Source organism: Saprolegnia diclina (assembly GCF_000281045.1).
Source record: "Saprolegnia diclina VS20 unplaced genomic scaffold supercont1.34, whole genome shotgun sequence".
NCBI classification, from domain to species: domain Eukaryota; phylum Oomycota; class Saprolegniomycetes; order Saprolegniales; family Saprolegniaceae; genus Saprolegnia; species Saprolegnia diclina.
The window spans coordinates 228,998-242,616 of NW_008246101.1; the positions used below are offsets into that span (position 1 = coordinate 228,998).

Sequence of the window (13,619 nt, forward strand, 5' to 3'; positions counted from 1 at the left end):
GAACCGCAACCGGCGGGTGCGTATTAAAATAAAATATATACTTGCATTTGTATTCGAATTCCATTAAAATACGTTCCCGCGCTTCCGGTCATAGCCCGACTGGCCCGCAGCGCCGAAAGCTGCGGCCAAGAGTCCATGACGCGCTGACGCATGGCACATGCAGTGGCCGATCGCCCAATTCCTCGGGCAATTAACTATGGGATGCGACGGGTCTACAGGTGTATAGACTTCTAGTACGCAAGACACAGACGAACTCCTCAAGTGTTTAGGACAAGGTTTAGTAAAGAGACTAGGGACGCGTCACGATTTACATGATGAGGCCCTCGTACTTCTGGGTGAACCAGTTCATGGCGTCCTGCTTGCGGAGGCGGTGGGGGGCACCGACACGCGTCTGGCGGAGCTTGCGGCGAGCGACGCGCATGCCCGGGCGGGTAAGGACAACGAAGAAGTCCATACCGTAGATACCCGTCGAGGGATCGTACTTGATACCCAAGTCGATGTGCTCGTCGATACCGAAGCCGAAGTTACCGGTGTCCGAGAAGTTGCGCTTCTTGAGCTCGTACTCCTTGACCTTGAGGCCACGGTCGAGGATCTCGAGGGCCTTCTCGCCGCGGACGGTCACGTGGCACGAGATCTTTTCGTTACGGCGGATACCGAACGTGCGGACCGTGTAGCGGGCTATAGAACAGAGAGACGATGAGCATCATGGGTCGGGTTGATCGCCTGGACACGCGAGTGTGCCAGACTATCGCGCCGCCCAGATCGGGCCATGAAGGCCAACACCGCGAGGATCATCTTGTGTGGCGAGTGTCATGGTTTCGAGCGCAATCGGGGATGCAACCGCGCGAGGCCACTGCCAATCCGAAGGCATGGAGTGCACCTCATGAGCGCGCGGTCACCCGGAAAGGCCATCATTCACAGAGCACACGCTATCCGCAGACCTTGCGAGATGCCTCTTGCGAGGACGATCTGCACGTTGCCATAGTCGTGGCCGGGGACCGGGCCGGTTAGGGCACTGTGGTCCCCCACTCGTCGTAACCAGCTAGGTTTACGAGGAGATCTACATACCCTTCGAGTACACGGGCTTCTGGCCCGTGAGCTGCTCGAGCACGCGGGCAGCGCGGGTGAGCTTATCACCCGACTCGCCGACGCAGCAGTTGATGACCAACTTCTCGACCTTGATTTCCTTCATCACGTTCTGGCTGTCCTTGCTCTACAGCATCGCATGAGCCAAAGCCCTCGGGGCGGGAACGGCCAGGCGCCGGCGACGACGCGCCGGCAGCGCGCATGGAGCGTACCATCTTGATAACACTGGGGATAATTTCGCAATTGACCTGAAGGAAGGCCGAGCCGCCAACTTTGGTTGGCTCGCAACCATAGTTTGCCCAGGACCAGTCAAATTGGCTTTTTTCATCTTTTTGGCCAATCAGAATCAACATCAGATCTGAGAGGCTTTTTGAAAATCCTCTTGAAATCAATCCGCACCGCTTCAGTGGATATCCAACAGAGTACATGTCGGACTACGAATCGGACGAGTATGGCGGGATGGAGGCGACGACGACGATGGCTCATGCATGTATGTAGGGAGTTTGTCCTGCCGCCGGGCTTTGAGGTCGCGACGGGCGGCGCCATCACCAAGGCCGCCCTCGACGGCGACCGCGAGCTCTGGCTCTTCCGTGTGCCCAAGGACGTACGAGATGCTACCCGAGTCGACGCGATGGCTCACAATGACACTAGATGGATGCGTCGGCGCTGCATGGCCTCAACATGAAGCTGCCCAAGGAGAAGAACGGGTCGCTGCACGTGCCCGTGACGGTCAACGGTTCGACCAAGTCGTATGCGCTGAAGAGCCAGGACCTGAGCTTGTGCCAGCAGTTGGTCAACATCGTGCCCGACGCGATCAACAGCAAGACGTTTGTACCCGGGAAGCCGTTCGCGCGGAGCTTCTCTTTGGTTGAAACGATCGAGATTCCGACCAAGACGACGGTCGTGGCTACATCCGCCACCGAGCCGGCCAAGAAGAAGAAGAAGACGGCGACCGCGGAGCCCGTCGTCGTCGACGCCGAGCCCGTCAAGAAGAAGAAGTCGAAGAAGGTCGCTGCCTAGGGCCGTTCGTTTATCTAGCCGCTAACCCGTAGAATTATGATACTTTTGCATGTGTATATTTCAATTCCTTTGTCTAATTCGACTCGTCAAACTGCACGAGGTACATGGTGTCCCAGAGCTTGCCCGTGATAAAGAACACGTCGTGCGCGTCATCGTAGGCAATGCCGTTGAGGACCGCGTCGCGGTGCGCGTTGGTGCACAGCGTCGAGAGATCATAGCTTGCGACGACGACGCCCGTAGCTGGATCGATCTTGAGAATCGCGTTCGAGTACCACACGTTGGCGTAGATGTGGCCGCGGGCGTACTCGAGCTCGTTCAAATGGCGCACCTAGCGCATCATCATGACCATCAGGAGCCCCATGAAGTCGCATCAAGGCGACCATGGAGGATGCCTACCGGGTGGCCGTTGGCGGTGCGCACGACGACCTGCCGCGTCTCGATCAGCGTGTGGGCGTCCCAGAAATGCAGCACGTGGGAGCCATCCGAGACGACAAGAGAGCTGCTCTCCATGGCCGTGATGCCCCAGCCTTCGTTGCGCGTCGAGCCAAACGGCTTGGCCGCGACCACGCGAAAGTCCGTCTTGTCGAGGACGTACAGCATGCGCGACTGCCACGTGAGCGCAATGTACGTGTCATTGGCGCTGTTGAGCGCAATGCCTTCGCCAAACGCATCGGACGGGAACGGCGACGCGTGCAGCAGCACGTCGCCCGAGGTGGCATTCACGCGCCGCACCGACGACTTGTCGTAGAGACCCGTCGACTCGATGAGGATACCCGGTGACTCGACGAGCAAGCCCTGTGTGAACGCGCTGGGATCGTGCGGGTACGAACCGAGGACGTGCACGCGACGATCGCTCGGCAGCTGGAACTGCGGCGACGGGACGCGAAAGCCATGGCTCGCCTCATCGACCTGCGCCTGCCATAGACCAAGCAGCGCCATGAGCACGAGACCAGCGACAGCGTACGCCGGGCGCATGCGCCAGCGCGAAATGGTCGTTGCTTTGGCCTTCTTGCCCATGGCGGCCGTGGAATTGGCAACGCCACGGGGTAGCGTCATGACACTATATCTCGACAAGATATGAAATGTAATAGTGTTATGGAGTGACACAAGCTCGGCTTTACATGGCGGGCAGCAAGGGACGGCGAGGACTATCTTGCCTCTCATACGTGAAGCTATGGAGCATGGTTGCTTGGCGTACCAAACGGCAAGGTGCAGCAACGAGGAAATGCGCTGGCGGCTCAGAGCGGGGACGGGGCGCGACAAACCGTAAAAGCTCGGTAGCTCCATCCGGATGATCCCGAATTAGTGTGGGTGACAGTCATTTTCATTTTCGACACCAGCAAGATGGACCGTGGCACAAAGACTTACGTCGGGACGGGCGAGACGACCGAGTGGGAGGACATCCTCATCAAGCGTGGCATCATCGCCCCCAAGACGAAGGCGCCTGTTGAGGAAGAGGTTGAGAGCGAGGATGACGAGGACCCGCGCGAGAACGCCACGATGGACGAGCTCGATGAGATGGACGTACGACGCCCATGCGTCGCAGCAAGCACGGCTCATGTGATCGCTCTACGTAGGACGACTACGACGAGGACCAAGCCCTTGCGCGTATTCGGTACGACGCCGACTCGTTCCCACTCGCCTACATGTGTGCTTGTAGCGAAAAGCGCATTGCCGAGATGAAGGCGATGGCGGCCCGCAACCTCTTTGGCGACGTGCAGCCCATCTCCAAGGACGAGTGGACGCGCGAAGTCACGGACGCGAGCAAGAACTGCTGGGTCGTCGCCTACCTCTTTGAGGCGAGCGTCGAGGGCTGCAAGCTCATGGACCAGCTGCTTCGCGCGGTCGCTGCCAAGCACCGTGACGTCAAGTTTGTGAGCATCCAGTCCCAAGTGTGCATTGAAAACTGGCCCGCGCGGTACGCGACTCGTCGCACTTGCTGATGGTCACCGGGCAAACTAGGAACCTCCCGACGCTCTTTTGCTACAAGGACGGCAACCTCGCGACGCAGATGCTGACGCTGAGCAAGCTCAAGGGCCTCGACACGCGCGTCGAAGGTACTTCTACTCGCTCTGCCAAGCTGCGTACTCATCAAGGTGCATTAGATCTCGAAGAGTTTTTGGCCGAAGCCGGTGTCTTTCGCTTCTAATCCTCGAGCACCTTGGGCACTTGGAAGTAGTAGCCGTGCTTGACGGACGCGTTGGCGAGTACGTCGTCCGGGCAGTTGCCTTCGAGAGCCGCGTCGGGCCGGAGCGGCGCCGACTCTATAGACATAAGAAACATAAGAAAACAGGACGCGTCGCTTGCCCAGTACGGTTGCTCAAGGCCTCGCTGCGGGTGTAAAAGTCGTCAATGCTGTCGTCGAGCGTGATCTCCTACAAGCGCCAAGCCATGACACGACGCTCACGAGAATGCATTGCGAGTAGTACTTGGATCGTCTTGGTGCATTGGATGATGTCTTCGACTTCCTTGAGGAGCGTCGGCAACTTGTCGTCCGGAATGTGCAAGTGGCACAGCTCGGCCAGGTTGAGCAGCTACGTACATGACGAGGTAGATGCATGAAACCTGCGCCATGAACGGTATAGGTGCCATTGCATACCGAGGCAGACGTCAAGACGTCGGCGTCATGGCGCTGCAACTCGTGGATGGACCACGACGCGTTTCGCGGCGCCTACGTGGCATGCGAATCATCCCACGCTGCGTCGCTTGATCCGATGGCGCGGGGAGCGTCTACCTGCGTAATGTCCACAAGCGTTCTCGTCGTGCTCATGGCGCGGACGCTCGTCGCCCGTCGCAGTCCTCGGGCCAGCATGCTTGGTGGCAAATTTATGCTCGTCTTTTTAGCCAATGGCATCGCGCGAAACTTCAATTGGCGTCGGGAAAGGACGGCGAGCATGGTCAAGATCTACAAGATGCTCGTGCACTGGGGCTTCCTCTTCACAGTCCCGACCGTCATCGCCATGACCGTCTTCAAGCCGCTCGACGAAGACGCGCAGCGCGAGATGCTCGTACGTCGCGTCGTCTTCGCCTCGTTCTACCATGCTCATGCGGCCGTAGGAGAAGAAGTACAAGTCGGACGTCGACCGGGCCAAGAAGAACCGCGCCATGTTCAAGGAGTTGCTTCTGCCGTCGAGCGACGCCTCAGAAGGCAAGAAGATGAGCGACGAAGTCACCGACATTTGGATGAAGGGCGACCCGAAGATCCGGCCCCCGGGCGTTTAAATAGCGTGATTTCCTACAACTAGCTTCGACTCGACGCTTCGACTACATGGCGACGTAGTCGCCTTCGCTCTCGTCACTGTCGGCGGGTATCGAGCGCACGTACGCGCCACTCGCATCGCTGTCGTGGCTGCGCATCCAGACGCAGACGCCGAGAAGCAGCACGAGGATGAGGCCGCCGGCAACGATCGCTGCTATCGACCCGCTGGACAAAAAAGCCTCTGGTCTTGTTGCACTAGATGCCATCGGTGTGGGTGAGGCGGCTGCTCGGTCGTCGGCGTGTTCGGGTCGCAGGCTGCTGGATGGATCTAGGAGGACGTGTCAGCGCCCGTGTGATCGACCATGGAGGTACGTGGCACAACAATCACGTGGTCGACCCTATCGGACCCCGGTCTTCGCACCTCTACTCCACGCCTTTAGATACTAGCGCGGCGTCGGCAAGGTACCAGAGGCCGAGTTGCTGCTGCTATGACTGCCATGGTGGCTGGCAGATGCCGGGTCGCGTCCGTCGGACGATGAGCCCGAGACGTCTACGGGTGGTGCTGCTTGCATGCGGTCTCCAAGCCGTTGGAGACGTACGAGGTGGGCTCTCTGCAGTGTCTTCTACTGGGCGTGGAGTGGACGGGGATATTTGTGGGCTTGGTGCTATAACCAACATCGCTACCCGTTGGAGTGACTGTGCACTCGCTTGGCACCTACCGCTGGTCGACGCTGCGCTCGGTACTTTTGTTGACGGAGCTAATCAGAGATGAGAAGATTCCCACAAACACAGAGTGCGTACACGGCGTCTGCATGACCGGAGTAGCAGGTCGGGCGACGCCTACACAAGCACGCATCGCGCTGAGCAAGTGCCTCTCCACAGCGCATTGCGCGTACCATCTTCGTTGGGATGCGTCGCGGTGCTGGCCGGTGTCGCTCCTGCGGACGACGTGCGGCTGGCTTGTGTGGCGGGTGCAGCTACGATGTAGCACCATGCGTTTGAGCGTCCTCATGGTCCTGAGCTGCATACCAGTACTGGGCGGCGTCGCAGGTTCTAGCCCGGCATCCGCAGTTTCTATGCGAGATCGAGGTGTCTGTTGCTATAGGCGACGAGCGTACCCATCTCGAGGGTCGACCAGCGGGGCATGAACGACGCTTTTCTTCGCAGCGGCGCGGCTGTGCTCGGCATGAACTGATGCACGCGGCAGCGCGAGCAGTCTTGGCGACGTTCGTAGTGTACAGTCGGACATGTGCCAGGGCAGTGCGCCTTGGGCATGAAGCCGACGAGGCGCCGCTCGTGCGCCACCGCGCTGCAGAGGAGGAGCGCGCCAAGGAGAAGCCGCAGCATTTGGTCGACGAAATCAATGTCTGTCGTGCACGCAGTGCATGATAGTATCCTTCTATCGTACCCTGCGTCCTTGCGGTTTCGGGGAAATGCAAGCTGAGGACGGGCCCATGGTTGAAGAAGAGGAGCGTCCTCCTCTGTGCATCTTACGACGGGATGGCACAGGTCCCACTCAACTGGGTCCCACTCGCTGCTTAATCCAACGAGAACGTGATGACACCACCCACTGTATGCATAGCGATTAATACACGGAGGATGCTGAAGCGCTAGAGAAGAGACCGGGTTGAGCTCGTCGCGAGAAGCTGGCGCAGCTCCGCGTGGTCAAAGACAGGGTGTCGTAACTTCCAGAGGACGAGGCCGACGACACCAATGCTAGCAATCGTCGCCATCGATCGCAGCGAGAGTGCGGGCACTTGGTCGACGGTGCCGACGGTCGCGTGCTGTGCGTCGTCGTCGGCCGTCGCGCTTTCCTCGTCGGCGACGAAGGGTGTGTCATGGTAGTACGCCCAGACTTTTGTGCGACGGCGCTGGTTGTGGCTTGCGTCATGGCAGTCGTCGACGGGTACAACCTGCAGTGACCGACCGGCGTCATACAACCCAGCAAGCGCGGCGAGAGGAGCGTGATCTGCGACCAGCGTGCCCGTGCTCTCTGTCCGCACCAGAGATAGAGCTGTGCACGCTACCAGCATGCTTGACGCCACCGAGCGCATGGATATGCACCTCGTCTGAATAAGAACCTAGGAACCTGTGGGAAGATCCACGACCTTTCGGGCGTCGGTTATAGAAAGGCTGTACGAGGTGCACGACGCTCCTCGCGCAGGAAGATAGGCCACCGACGTGCGTGGAACCAGCACATAGATTCAAGTTGATACTAGACTAGAGCAAAATACTGCTCGTCTCGGTTTGGAGCTCACCGTACTCCAAGGCGGCAAGTTTTCGCTTCTCGTCCTCGAGGAGCGCTTGCAGCCGGAGCTTCTTGCGCTGGCGTGCTTCGAGCTGCCGAAGCGCCTTCTCCTGCTCGTCGCGCTCTCTCGACTCGAGGATCCAGTCGTACTTGGAGCGCGTGAGGCCGAGGAACGTAGCGATGACTTCACCGCCAAACTCCATGCCTTCGTAAACCTTCTTGCCCGACCAGTACGTCCAGTGCCACGCCTTGGTCGTCAGGCGCGCGTCCTCGGACGAATCCCAGTAGTAGAGCTAGCATGCGGCGTGAGCAACTCCCAGTTGGTGAGCCCACGCACCTCGCTGTCGTCTTCTTTGCACTCGTCGTCGCTCGGCGGTGCCATTAGAAAGCTCATCGTCCCAAACCGCTCTGGCAAGAGACACGGGGTTCGGGCGATCTTGAAAGGTCGTGGCGGTTTAGCCAAGCGCACACAGCAAACACCTTGGCGATCGTGCACCCGTGCATATTGACGTTGCCAAGACCGATGCCATCCCTGCGTCCTGCAGCAAGACGATGCGCGGGCCTTGTGCTGTCGACAGCACCCTTCTCGGTGCATTCCAGAGCCATTGCTTCTACTCGCTCTGGCGTCTACGCACGAGCCGTCATGCTGCAGAACCCAACGATCTCTCTCTTCTCTCTGTCGCTGCGCAGCTACGAGCCATGATTGTTGTTGCTTGGCCACGACGCTTCACCATCGGTTGCCGGCTTGTGGAAAAATTGAAGGGACCGGCGCGGCGCAAGTTCGGTTGACGTTGACGGAATCGAAGCGCACTTAATCGAGACGCCGCATTTACAGGCGCTCCGCATTTGCTCGTCGCTGGCCGGACGCAATTATGGTCTCGATCCAGTTCACGTCGGACGTCGGGCTCGGCAAGGTGGCGGTCGCCGCCTTTGGCATCGGCTTCGTCATGGCCGTGCACCTCTGCCTCCTCTTCTACGTCGTCTTGGCGACGGACGCGGGCTGGACGTACCACAATGCGACGTTGCAGTGGGCGGTGTACATGGTCTGCCTCACGTTTTTCCACTTTTCCGAGTTTATCTCGACGGCCGCGTTCAAGCCCGGCTTTGTGAGCTACGAGTGTACGTGCCTCCGCTACGTTCTTATAGCGTGGTCTCATGGCGGTCTTGTCTAGCTTTCCTCCTCAACCACAGCGACGCGTACCAAGCCGCGCTCTTTACGAGCTGGGTCGAGTACTGGCTCGAGGCCTACTTCTTCCCGGACGCCAAGTTTCGCTCGCTCTTCATGTGGCTCGGCCTCTTCCTCATCGTCATGGGCCAATTCTTCCGCGTCGGCGCCATGTGGACAGCGAAGAGCAACTTTTCCCATCGCATTGAGGTCGCCAAGCGCAAGGACCACGAGCTCATCACGCACGGTCTCTACGCGTACGCTCGTATGTGCCGACACGCGAGACTGATGCGGCCGTAGGTACATTCGCCACCCGTCGTACTTTGGCTGGTTCTACTGGTCGATCGGCAGCCAAGTCTTTCTCTGCAACCCGCTCTGCACCGTCGCGTACACGGTCGCGTCCTGGAGCTTCTTCAAGGACCGCATTCCGTCCGTCTAGTCGGCCTCTTGTCACGAAACTGATCGATCGGACGTAGGTACGAGGAAGAGATCCTCCTCGACTTCTTTCCCGAGCAGTACCCGGCGTACAAGGCGCGTACGGTCAGCGGCGTTCCCTTTGTGTAAGCTCGCGCAAGAAGGTGGCGTCGTCGGACGTCAAGTCTCGCACCGGCGTCCTGCCGATTCTGGCTGTGGAGTCGTGCACAGTAGTCACCCACCGTCGCCACTTTTTTCTTCCACTAACGTTAGCAACAATCCAGTACTTCGTCGCGTCAGGACTTGTATCTATAAAGGTGGGCCACTGCAGTCTCGGTCCTTGCAGCCTTCTCCGTGGTACCGTCCTTTCTACGACCTCTAGCCGGCACCGTAACCTCGGCAGGGACGATCGACCTTGGTCAACTAGCACGCAGGTCGTTTGGTGGGACTGGGCTGCCCAGTGCTGGCTGGTCGTCTCAGAATCTGGTCGGCTGGGCCGCTCAGAGCTACTTTGTTGGCTGGTGCGCTCTCTGGACAGGCGCGGTGGTTTCGGCGCCGCCTTGCTGGCGGAAAGGTCGCGAAACGGCTGCGCGGCATGTGATTGGCTGCCAAAGTTTTTCGCCGCGTTTGATTGGCTGCTAAAGTTTCAGGCAACGAAACCGGCGGCCGCGCGCGCTCGGCGCGAGTTTGCACTTTCGAACTTTACTCTGGTCGAGCATGCGCTGGAGCTACGTCAGCGCGATCGCCGCGCTTCTCTTCGTCCACGTGGTCGACCCGATCGCGGCCAAGGGCTCGGGTGTCGCGCACTTTGCGAGTGCCGCCAGCTTGCAGCAGTATGCGTCCATTGGCGGTCACATGCGCCTGACGATCCAAGAAGACGACGACAGCGAGGTCGGGGACCAAGACCACGATGGACACGTCATCAAGGAAGCTGGTGAGAGCGAAGAGGACAAGAAGAAGCGCAAGCTCAAGCGATGCAGCGGGTTCATGCCGGCGGCGCATTGCCCGCGCATCTGCAAGTCGTCGCGCACCGAGGACGGCTGCGAAGACTGCTCGACGTGCAACAATCACAAGTTTATGCCTCAAACGCAATGCCTCCGCACCAACACGTGCACCAAGTACCGCTTCATGCCCATCGCCAAGTGCGCGGCCGACAAGAAGAACGATGGCTACAAGACGCTTGCGCCGAGTGGCTACCCGACGCCGGCCCCGAGCACGTACCCGACCCCCGAACCGTCGCACCCGTCATCTGCGCCAACGACGAAGGCACCGACGCCGGCACCGACGCCGGCGCCGTCGCATCCGTCAGTTGTCCCCGCGACGCCCGCCCCGTCCAAGCCAAGCGCCAACGGTGGCACCGGTACGAACGGCGGCACCAACGGCGGCACTAACGCTGGCACTGCAGGCAACAACGGTGGCAACAACAACAACGGCGGCACCAACGGTGGCACCGGTACGAACGGCGGAGCCCACGGTGGCACTAACGGCGGCACTGCAGGCAACAACGGTGGTAACAACAACGGCGGCACCAACGGCGGCACCGGTACGAACGGTGGAGCCCTCGGTGGCACTAACGGCGGCGCTGCAGGGACCAACAACGGTGGCAACAACAACAACGGCGGCAAGAACGGCGGTACGACAGGAACCAACGGCAAGGACGGCACGACAGGTACCAACACGAACGGCGCCAACAACAACAATGGTGGTACCGGCACGGCCAACAACTCGTCGGGCTCGTCATCGTCGAGCATCTCGGGCGGAGCGATTGCAGGCATTGTGATTGGCTGCGCAGCCTGCGCCGGTGCTGTCGGGTTCTTCATCTGGAAGAAGAAGAAGGACCAGAGCCGCGAACAAGAAATCTTTGGTGACGCGCACCAGGACGCCGAGAGCGGCGGCGGCGACTACGCGGCCATGTAATCTCTTGCGAGATACCCGCACCAACCACCGTAACACACAAAACAACCCAGTCTTTGATGTTCAGCGTGGATGCACCGCGCGTTAAGGTGGAGCTCCCTAGTTTAGCCAAGGTTCATATTCGAGGAATCCAGTCGCCGATGTTGACTGGCCCATCGAGGTTAGGGTCTATACATGTTGTGTCTCGATCAAAATCGTGTGGACGCTATTATTTAGTGCGTCCACGACGCCAGCTTTTCCATTGCCTCGGGGAGCTTGTGCGTGGCCGCCATCTCGTAGTATTCTTTAGCTTTTGCCCCGTCCTTCTCGACGCCGTCGCCGCGTTCGTAGAGCTGCGCCATGCAGAGCTGGGCTTCCGGGATGTTGGCTTCGGCCGCGAGAAAGAAGCACGATGCGGCCTTCGCAACGTTGGCCTCGACGCCGCGCCCGAGCATATAACACGCGCCGAGCTCAAACTGCGAGAGACCGTGGCCCATATCCGCCGCCTTCTGGAACGTCTTGAAGGCACGAGTCGGGTTGGCGTCCGTGCCGTGGCCGTGCAGATGCGCCTTCCCGACCATCCGCAGCGCCTCGGGCATGCCTTGCTTGGCCGCGCGTGAGTAGAGCGCAAAGGCTTTGACCTTGTCCTGCGGGACATGCACGCCATTGTCATACATGTACGCGAGGTCGAATTGCGCCGCCATGTGGTCTTGGTCGGCGGCCTTGGTCCACCACTCGAACGCGACGGCTTCGTTGGCCTGCACGTGCAGTCCGTGCAAGTACATGCGGCCGATCTGGTGGCGGCAGTTGGCGTGACCACCCTCCGCCGCCTGCTGCAGAAACTTGGCCGCGAGGCTCAGGTCCTTCTCGACGCCATGGCCGGTGAGGTAGAGATGACCCAGCGCGCTCTGCGCCTTGGTGTGGCCCATGGCCGCGGCCGACGTCCACTCAGCGACCGCGAGCTTGATCGCACTGTCGTCCTTCTTCTGAAGGTACCGGACGCCGTTGAGGTACTCGGTGGCGCCGGCGGCCGAGCAGAAAGGGCGCTGGCCAGTGATGAGGAGGCGGCGAAGCATCTCGAATTTGTGAAACTGTGATGGCATATGGGATTTGTATGTCGGTTGCAAAACCCTTTTAACGGGGTCGATATCAAGCTTCCTTGGATTATGTCGTTTACAAAACACGGTTGACGGTGATGTATTGCTGCCCACGATGGCTGGTAGCACCCAACCTCGAACTGTAAAATGTCCTCCTGTTCTGTGAAAAACGGCGTGGGTTTAGACAACCAAAGGCAATAAACGCGTATAAGAAAGCGGGTACGGAAATTGCTGTCGGTTAGGAACACTTTTGCAAGAATACATTCCCAAACGCTTCCGGCCACGGGACACAGGACGACGATGAGCTCGCTCGACGATGAACTCGCTCTCTTCCAGGAAGAGATCGCATCCATCGAGAAGGAGACAACGAAGAAGCGACCTATCGACGAGGTCGACCCGGACGAGGTCGCGCGGAAGCGGCAGAAGGCCATGGAGGTCGCCAAGGCCATCATGGCGCAGGCGGCCAAGCCGGTACCTGCACCGGCGCCAGCGCCGCAGGTCATCATTCGCGCGCCGACCGCGTTCGTGCCCAAGCCTGCGGCGTCGTATGGCTCGTCGCAGCACGACGCCGCATCATCATCGTCGTCGGCCGCGAACGTCTCGATCATGCACGGGCAGTCGCTGCCGTCGTCGTCGGCCATGCACATGGAGGTGATCGACCACAACACGGGCATGCCGCTCTCGTCGCACGAGCAGCTCATCTTTAGCCAGCAGCAGAGCGTGTACCGGTACCGTCCGGAGCGCAACGTGGCGAATGCACAGTCCAACTCGGACAAGAAGTTCCTTCGCGTCGCCGCCGGCAAGGTCTGGGAGGACGCGACGTTGGCCGAGTGGCCCGAGAACGACTACCGTCTCTTTTGCGGCGACCTCGGGAACGAGGTAAATGACGAACTCTTGTCGCAGGCCTTCTCGACTTATGCTTCGTTTGCGATGGCCAAAGTCGTGCGCGACAAGCTCACGCACAAGTCCAAGGTATGTGCATCTCGTTGCAGCTATAGCTCATGCAAGGTGTTGCGAATAGGGCTATGGTTTTGTGAGCTTCCTCGACCCCTTCGATGCGGCCAAGGCCATGCGGGAGATGAACGGCAAGTACATTGGGAACCGCCCGGTCAAGATCTCCAAGGGCAAGTGGGAGGACCGGGCCATCGACGTCGTCAAGAAGAAGAAGGGCGGGAAGAAGAACAAGAAGCATCTCTTCAGTTAGCCGAATGCACTAACGTCGCCATTCATCCTCGATCGGCATCTCGCAGGCTTCTGTGCAGGTCTTACAGCTCGCTCCATGCCTGATACCTCACACAATACTAAGCCGCAAAGAAGGGTAGAGAAGAGGACAAAGATCTTAGTCTTCGCAAGAACCATAGTATCTACTAGTACACAACTTTGGTATCGATCTCCGAGCCTTGCTTCATGAGAACCGCGACACAGCGCTTGTTCATCGAGTCAACCAATGTCCTGAGGTAGACGCTCGACAGATTCGACCACGCAGTCTCGATCGCC

General features: G+C 59.4%; 12 protein-coding genes across 13 annotated transcripts; 6 read left to right on the forward strand and 6 right to left on the reverse strand.

The window, feature by feature from the left end:
• Positions 1 to 241: 241 nt before the first annotated feature.
• SDRG_10247 (60S ribosomal protein L11) lies at positions 242 to 1,395 on the reverse strand. Its single transcript, XM_008616229.1, has 3 exons — positions 1,299 to 1,395; positions 1,069 to 1,213; positions 242 to 678 (listed from the first exon to the last, which is right to left on the reverse strand). Exons 1-3 carry the CDS (start codon positions 1,299 to 1,301, stop codon positions 308 to 310), a joined length of 519 nt encoding a protein of 172 aa, XP_008614451.1. The 5' UTR covers positions 1,302 to 1,395; the 3' UTR covers positions 242 to 307.
• An 80-nt stretch (positions 1,396 to 1,475) lies between these two features.
• SDRG_10248 (hypothetical protein) lies at positions 1,476 to 2,203 on the forward strand. Its single transcript, XM_008616230.1, has 3 exons — positions 1,476 to 1,535; positions 1,585 to 1,690; positions 1,738 to 2,203. The coding sequence occupies exons 1-3, from the start codon at positions 1,513 to 1,515 to the stop codon at positions 2,104 to 2,106; spliced, it is 498 nt and encodes a 165-aa protein (XP_008614452.1). The 5' UTR covers positions 1,476 to 1,512; the 3' UTR covers positions 2,107 to 2,203.
• SDRG_10249 (hypothetical protein) lies at positions 2,180 to 3,289 on the reverse strand (the record flags this gene model as incomplete). Its single annotated transcript, XM_008616231.1, has 3 exons — positions 2,180 to 2,434; positions 2,503 to 3,166; positions 3,264 to 3,289. The coding sequence occupies 3 exons, from the start codon at positions 3,287 to 3,289 to the stop codon at positions 2,180 to 2,182; spliced, it is 945 nt and encodes a 314-aa protein (XP_008614453.1).
• A 150-nt stretch (positions 3,290 to 3,439) lies between these two features.
• Positions 3,440 to 4,416, forward strand: SDRG_10250 (hypothetical protein). The gene is made up of 5 exons (XM_008616232.1): positions 3,440 to 3,630; positions 3,684 to 3,721; positions 3,767 to 4,024; positions 4,069 to 4,163; positions 4,212 to 4,416. The coding sequence occupies exons 1-5, from the start codon at positions 3,451 to 3,453 to the stop codon at positions 4,253 to 4,255; spliced, it is 615 nt and encodes a 204-aa protein (XP_008614454.1). The 5' UTR covers positions 3,440 to 3,450; the 3' UTR covers positions 4,256 to 4,416.
• On the reverse strand, positions 4,252 to 5,002 carry SDRG_10251 (hypothetical protein; the record flags this gene model as incomplete). The annotated part of the gene is made up of 5 exons (XM_008616233.1): positions 4,252 to 4,370; positions 4,421 to 4,481; positions 4,536 to 4,640; positions 4,706 to 4,777; positions 4,841 to 5,002. The coding sequence occupies 5 exons, from the start codon at positions 5,000 to 5,002 to the stop codon at positions 4,252 to 4,254; spliced, it is 519 nt and encodes a 172-aa protein (XP_008614455.1).
• Positions 4,963 to 5,396, forward strand: SDRG_10252 (hypothetical protein). Its single transcript, XM_008616234.1, has 2 exons — positions 4,963 to 5,114; positions 5,164 to 5,396. The coding sequence occupies exons 1-2, from the start codon at positions 5,001 to 5,003 to the stop codon at positions 5,326 to 5,328; spliced, it is 279 nt and encodes a 92-aa protein (XP_008614456.1). The 5' UTR covers positions 4,963 to 5,000; the 3' UTR covers positions 5,329 to 5,396.
• SDRG_10253 (hypothetical protein) lies at positions 5,371 to 6,652 on the reverse strand (the record flags this gene model as incomplete). Its single annotated transcript, XM_008616235.1, has 8 exons — positions 5,371 to 5,633; positions 5,678 to 5,728; positions 5,772 to 5,855; positions 6,025 to 6,063; positions 6,107 to 6,145; positions 6,202 to 6,282; positions 6,335 to 6,379; positions 6,424 to 6,652. The coding sequence occupies 8 exons, from the start codon at positions 6,650 to 6,652 to the stop codon at positions 5,371 to 5,373; spliced, it is 831 nt and encodes a 276-aa protein (XP_008614457.1).
• An 835-nt stretch (positions 6,653 to 7,487) lies between these two features.
• On the reverse strand, positions 7,488 to 8,082 carry SDRG_10254 (hypothetical protein). The gene is made up of 2 exons (XM_008616236.1): positions 7,891 to 8,082; positions 7,488 to 7,846 (listed from the first exon to the last, which is right to left on the reverse strand). The coding sequence occupies exons 1-2, from the start codon at positions 7,945 to 7,947 to the stop codon at positions 7,526 to 7,528; spliced, it is 378 nt and encodes a 125-aa protein (XP_008614458.1). The 5' UTR covers positions 7,948 to 8,082; the 3' UTR covers positions 7,488 to 7,525.
• Positions 8,083 to 8,240: 158 nt separating this feature from the next.
• SDRG_10255 (hypothetical protein) lies at positions 8,241 to 9,433 on the forward strand. Its single transcript, XM_008616237.1, has 4 exons — positions 8,241 to 8,672; positions 8,726 to 8,975; positions 9,019 to 9,147; positions 9,195 to 9,433. The coding sequence occupies exons 1-4, from the start codon at positions 8,426 to 8,428 to the stop codon at positions 9,280 to 9,282; spliced, it is 714 nt and encodes a 237-aa protein (XP_008614459.1). The 5' UTR covers positions 8,241 to 8,425; the 3' UTR covers positions 9,283 to 9,433.
• Positions 9,434 to 9,837: 404 nt separating this feature from the next.
• On the forward strand, positions 9,838 to 11,112 carry SDRG_10256. 2 transcript variants are annotated; one of them, XM_008616238.1, is made up of 3 exons: positions 9,838 to 10,585; positions 10,631 to 10,675; positions 10,721 to 11,112. In XM_008616238.1, exons 1-3 carry the CDS (start codon positions 9,850 to 9,852, stop codon positions 11,047 to 11,049), a joined length of 1,110 nt encoding a protein of 369 aa, XP_008614460.1. In that variant the 5' UTR covers positions 9,838 to 9,849; the 3' UTR covers positions 11,050 to 11,112. The 2 variants fall into 2 exon arrangements, with proteins under 2 accessions (XP_008614460.1, XP_008614461.1); XM_008616239.1 differs by having other exon boundaries at positions 9,838 to 10,492; positions 10,721 to 11,049.
• On the reverse strand, positions 11,084 to 12,111 carry SDRG_10257 (hypothetical protein). The gene has a single exon (XM_008616240.1). It carries the CDS (start codon positions 12,099 to 12,101, stop codon positions 11,259 to 11,261), a length of 843 nt encoding a protein of 280 aa, XP_008614462.1. The 5' UTR covers positions 12,102 to 12,111; the 3' UTR covers positions 11,084 to 11,258.
• Positions 12,112 to 12,387: 276 nt separating this feature from the next.
• Positions 12,388 to 13,512, forward strand: SDRG_10258 (hypothetical protein). Its single transcript, XM_008616241.1, has 2 exons — positions 12,388 to 13,094; positions 13,144 to 13,512. The coding sequence occupies exons 1-2, from the start codon at positions 12,423 to 12,425 to the stop codon at positions 13,324 to 13,326; spliced, it is 855 nt and encodes a 284-aa protein (XP_008614463.1). The 5' UTR covers positions 12,388 to 12,422; the 3' UTR covers positions 13,327 to 13,512.
• The last annotated feature ends 107 nt before the right edge of the window (positions 13,513 to 13,619 follow it).

Excerpts from the sequence above, each read along its gene's own strand:
- SDRG_10247 (XM_008616229.1), bottom strand. Across the intron at positions 679-1,068 it reads GAAGCCCGTGTACTCGAAGG|CCCGCTACACGGTCCGCACG; the intron begins GTATGTAGATCT and ends TCTGTTCTATAG.
- SDRG_10248 (XM_008616230.1), top strand. The coding sequence starts at position 1,513 with ATGTCGGACTACGAATCGGACGA. Across the intron at positions 1,536-1,584 it reads TCGGACTACGAATCGGACGA|GGAGTTTGTCCTGCCGCCGG; the intron begins GTATGGCGGGAT and ends GCATGTATGTAG. Across the intron at positions 1,691-1,737 it reads TCTTCCGTGTGCCCAAGGAC|ATGGATGCGTCGGCGCTGCA; the intron begins GTACGAGATGCT and ends CAATGACACTAG.
- SDRG_10250 (XM_008616232.1), top strand. The coding sequence starts at position 3,451 with ATGGACCGTGGCACAAAGACTTACGTCGGGACGGGCGAGACGACCGAG. Across the intron at positions 3,631-3,683 it reads ACGAGCTCGATGAGATGGAC|GACGACTACGACGAGGACCA; the intron begins GTACGACGCCCA and ends CGCTCTACGTAG. Across the intron at positions 3,722-3,766 it reads CAAGCCCTTGCGCGTATTCG|CGAAAAGCGCATTGCCGAGA; the intron begins GTACGACGCCGA and ends GTGTGCTTGTAG.
- SDRG_10252 (XM_008616234.1), top strand. The coding sequence starts at position 5,001 with ATGGTCAAGATCTACAAGATGCTCGTGCACTGGGGCTTCCTCTTCACA. Across the intron at positions 5,115-5,163 it reads ACGCGCAGCGCGAGATGCTC|GAGAAGAAGTACAAGTCGGA; the intron begins GTACGTCGCGTC and ends ATGCGGCCGTAG.
- SDRG_10254 (XM_008616236.1), bottom strand. The coding sequence starts at position 7,947 with ATGAGCTTTCTAATGGCACCGCCGAGCGACGACGAGTGCAAAGAAGAC. Across the intron at positions 7,847-7,890 it reads GCAAAGAAGACGACAGCGAG|CTCTACTACTGGGATTCGTC; the intron begins GTGCGTGGGCTC and ends GCCGCATGCTAG.
- SDRG_10255 (XM_008616237.1), top strand. The coding sequence starts at position 8,426 with ATGGTCTCGATCCAGTTCACGTCGGACGTCGGGCTCGGCAAGGTGGCG. Across the intron at positions 8,976-9,018 it reads ATCACGCACGGTCTCTACGC|GTACATTCGCCACCCGTCGT; the intron begins GTACGCTCGTAT and ends ATGCGGCCGTAG. Across the intron at positions 9,148-9,194 it reads TTCTTCAAGGACCGCATTCC|GTACGAGGAAGAGATCCTCC; the intron begins GTCCGTCTAGTC and ends GATCGGACGTAG.
- SDRG_10256 (XM_008616238.1), top strand. The coding sequence starts at position 9,850 with ATGCGCTGGAGCTACGTCAGCGCGATCGCCGCGCTTCTCTTCGTCCAC. Across the intron at positions 10,586-10,630 it reads CGGCACCAACGGTGGCACCG|GCAACAACGGTGGTAACAAC; the intron begins GTACGAACGGCG and ends GCGGCACTGCAG. Across the intron at positions 10,676-10,720 it reads CGGCACCAACGGCGGCACCG|GGACCAACAACGGTGGCAAC; the intron begins GTACGAACGGTG and ends GCGGCGCTGCAG.
- SDRG_10257 (XM_008616240.1), bottom strand. The coding sequence starts at position 12,101 with ATGCTTCGCCGCCTCCTCATCACTGGCCAGCGCCCTTTCTGCTCGGCC.
- SDRG_10258 (XM_008616241.1), top strand. The coding sequence starts at position 12,423 with ATGAGCTCGCTCGACGATGAACTCGCTCTCTTCCAGGAAGAGATCGCA. Across the intron at positions 13,095-13,143 it reads AGCTCACGCACAAGTCCAAG|GGCTATGGTTTTGTGAGCTT; the intron begins GTATGTGCATCT and ends TGTTGCGAATAG.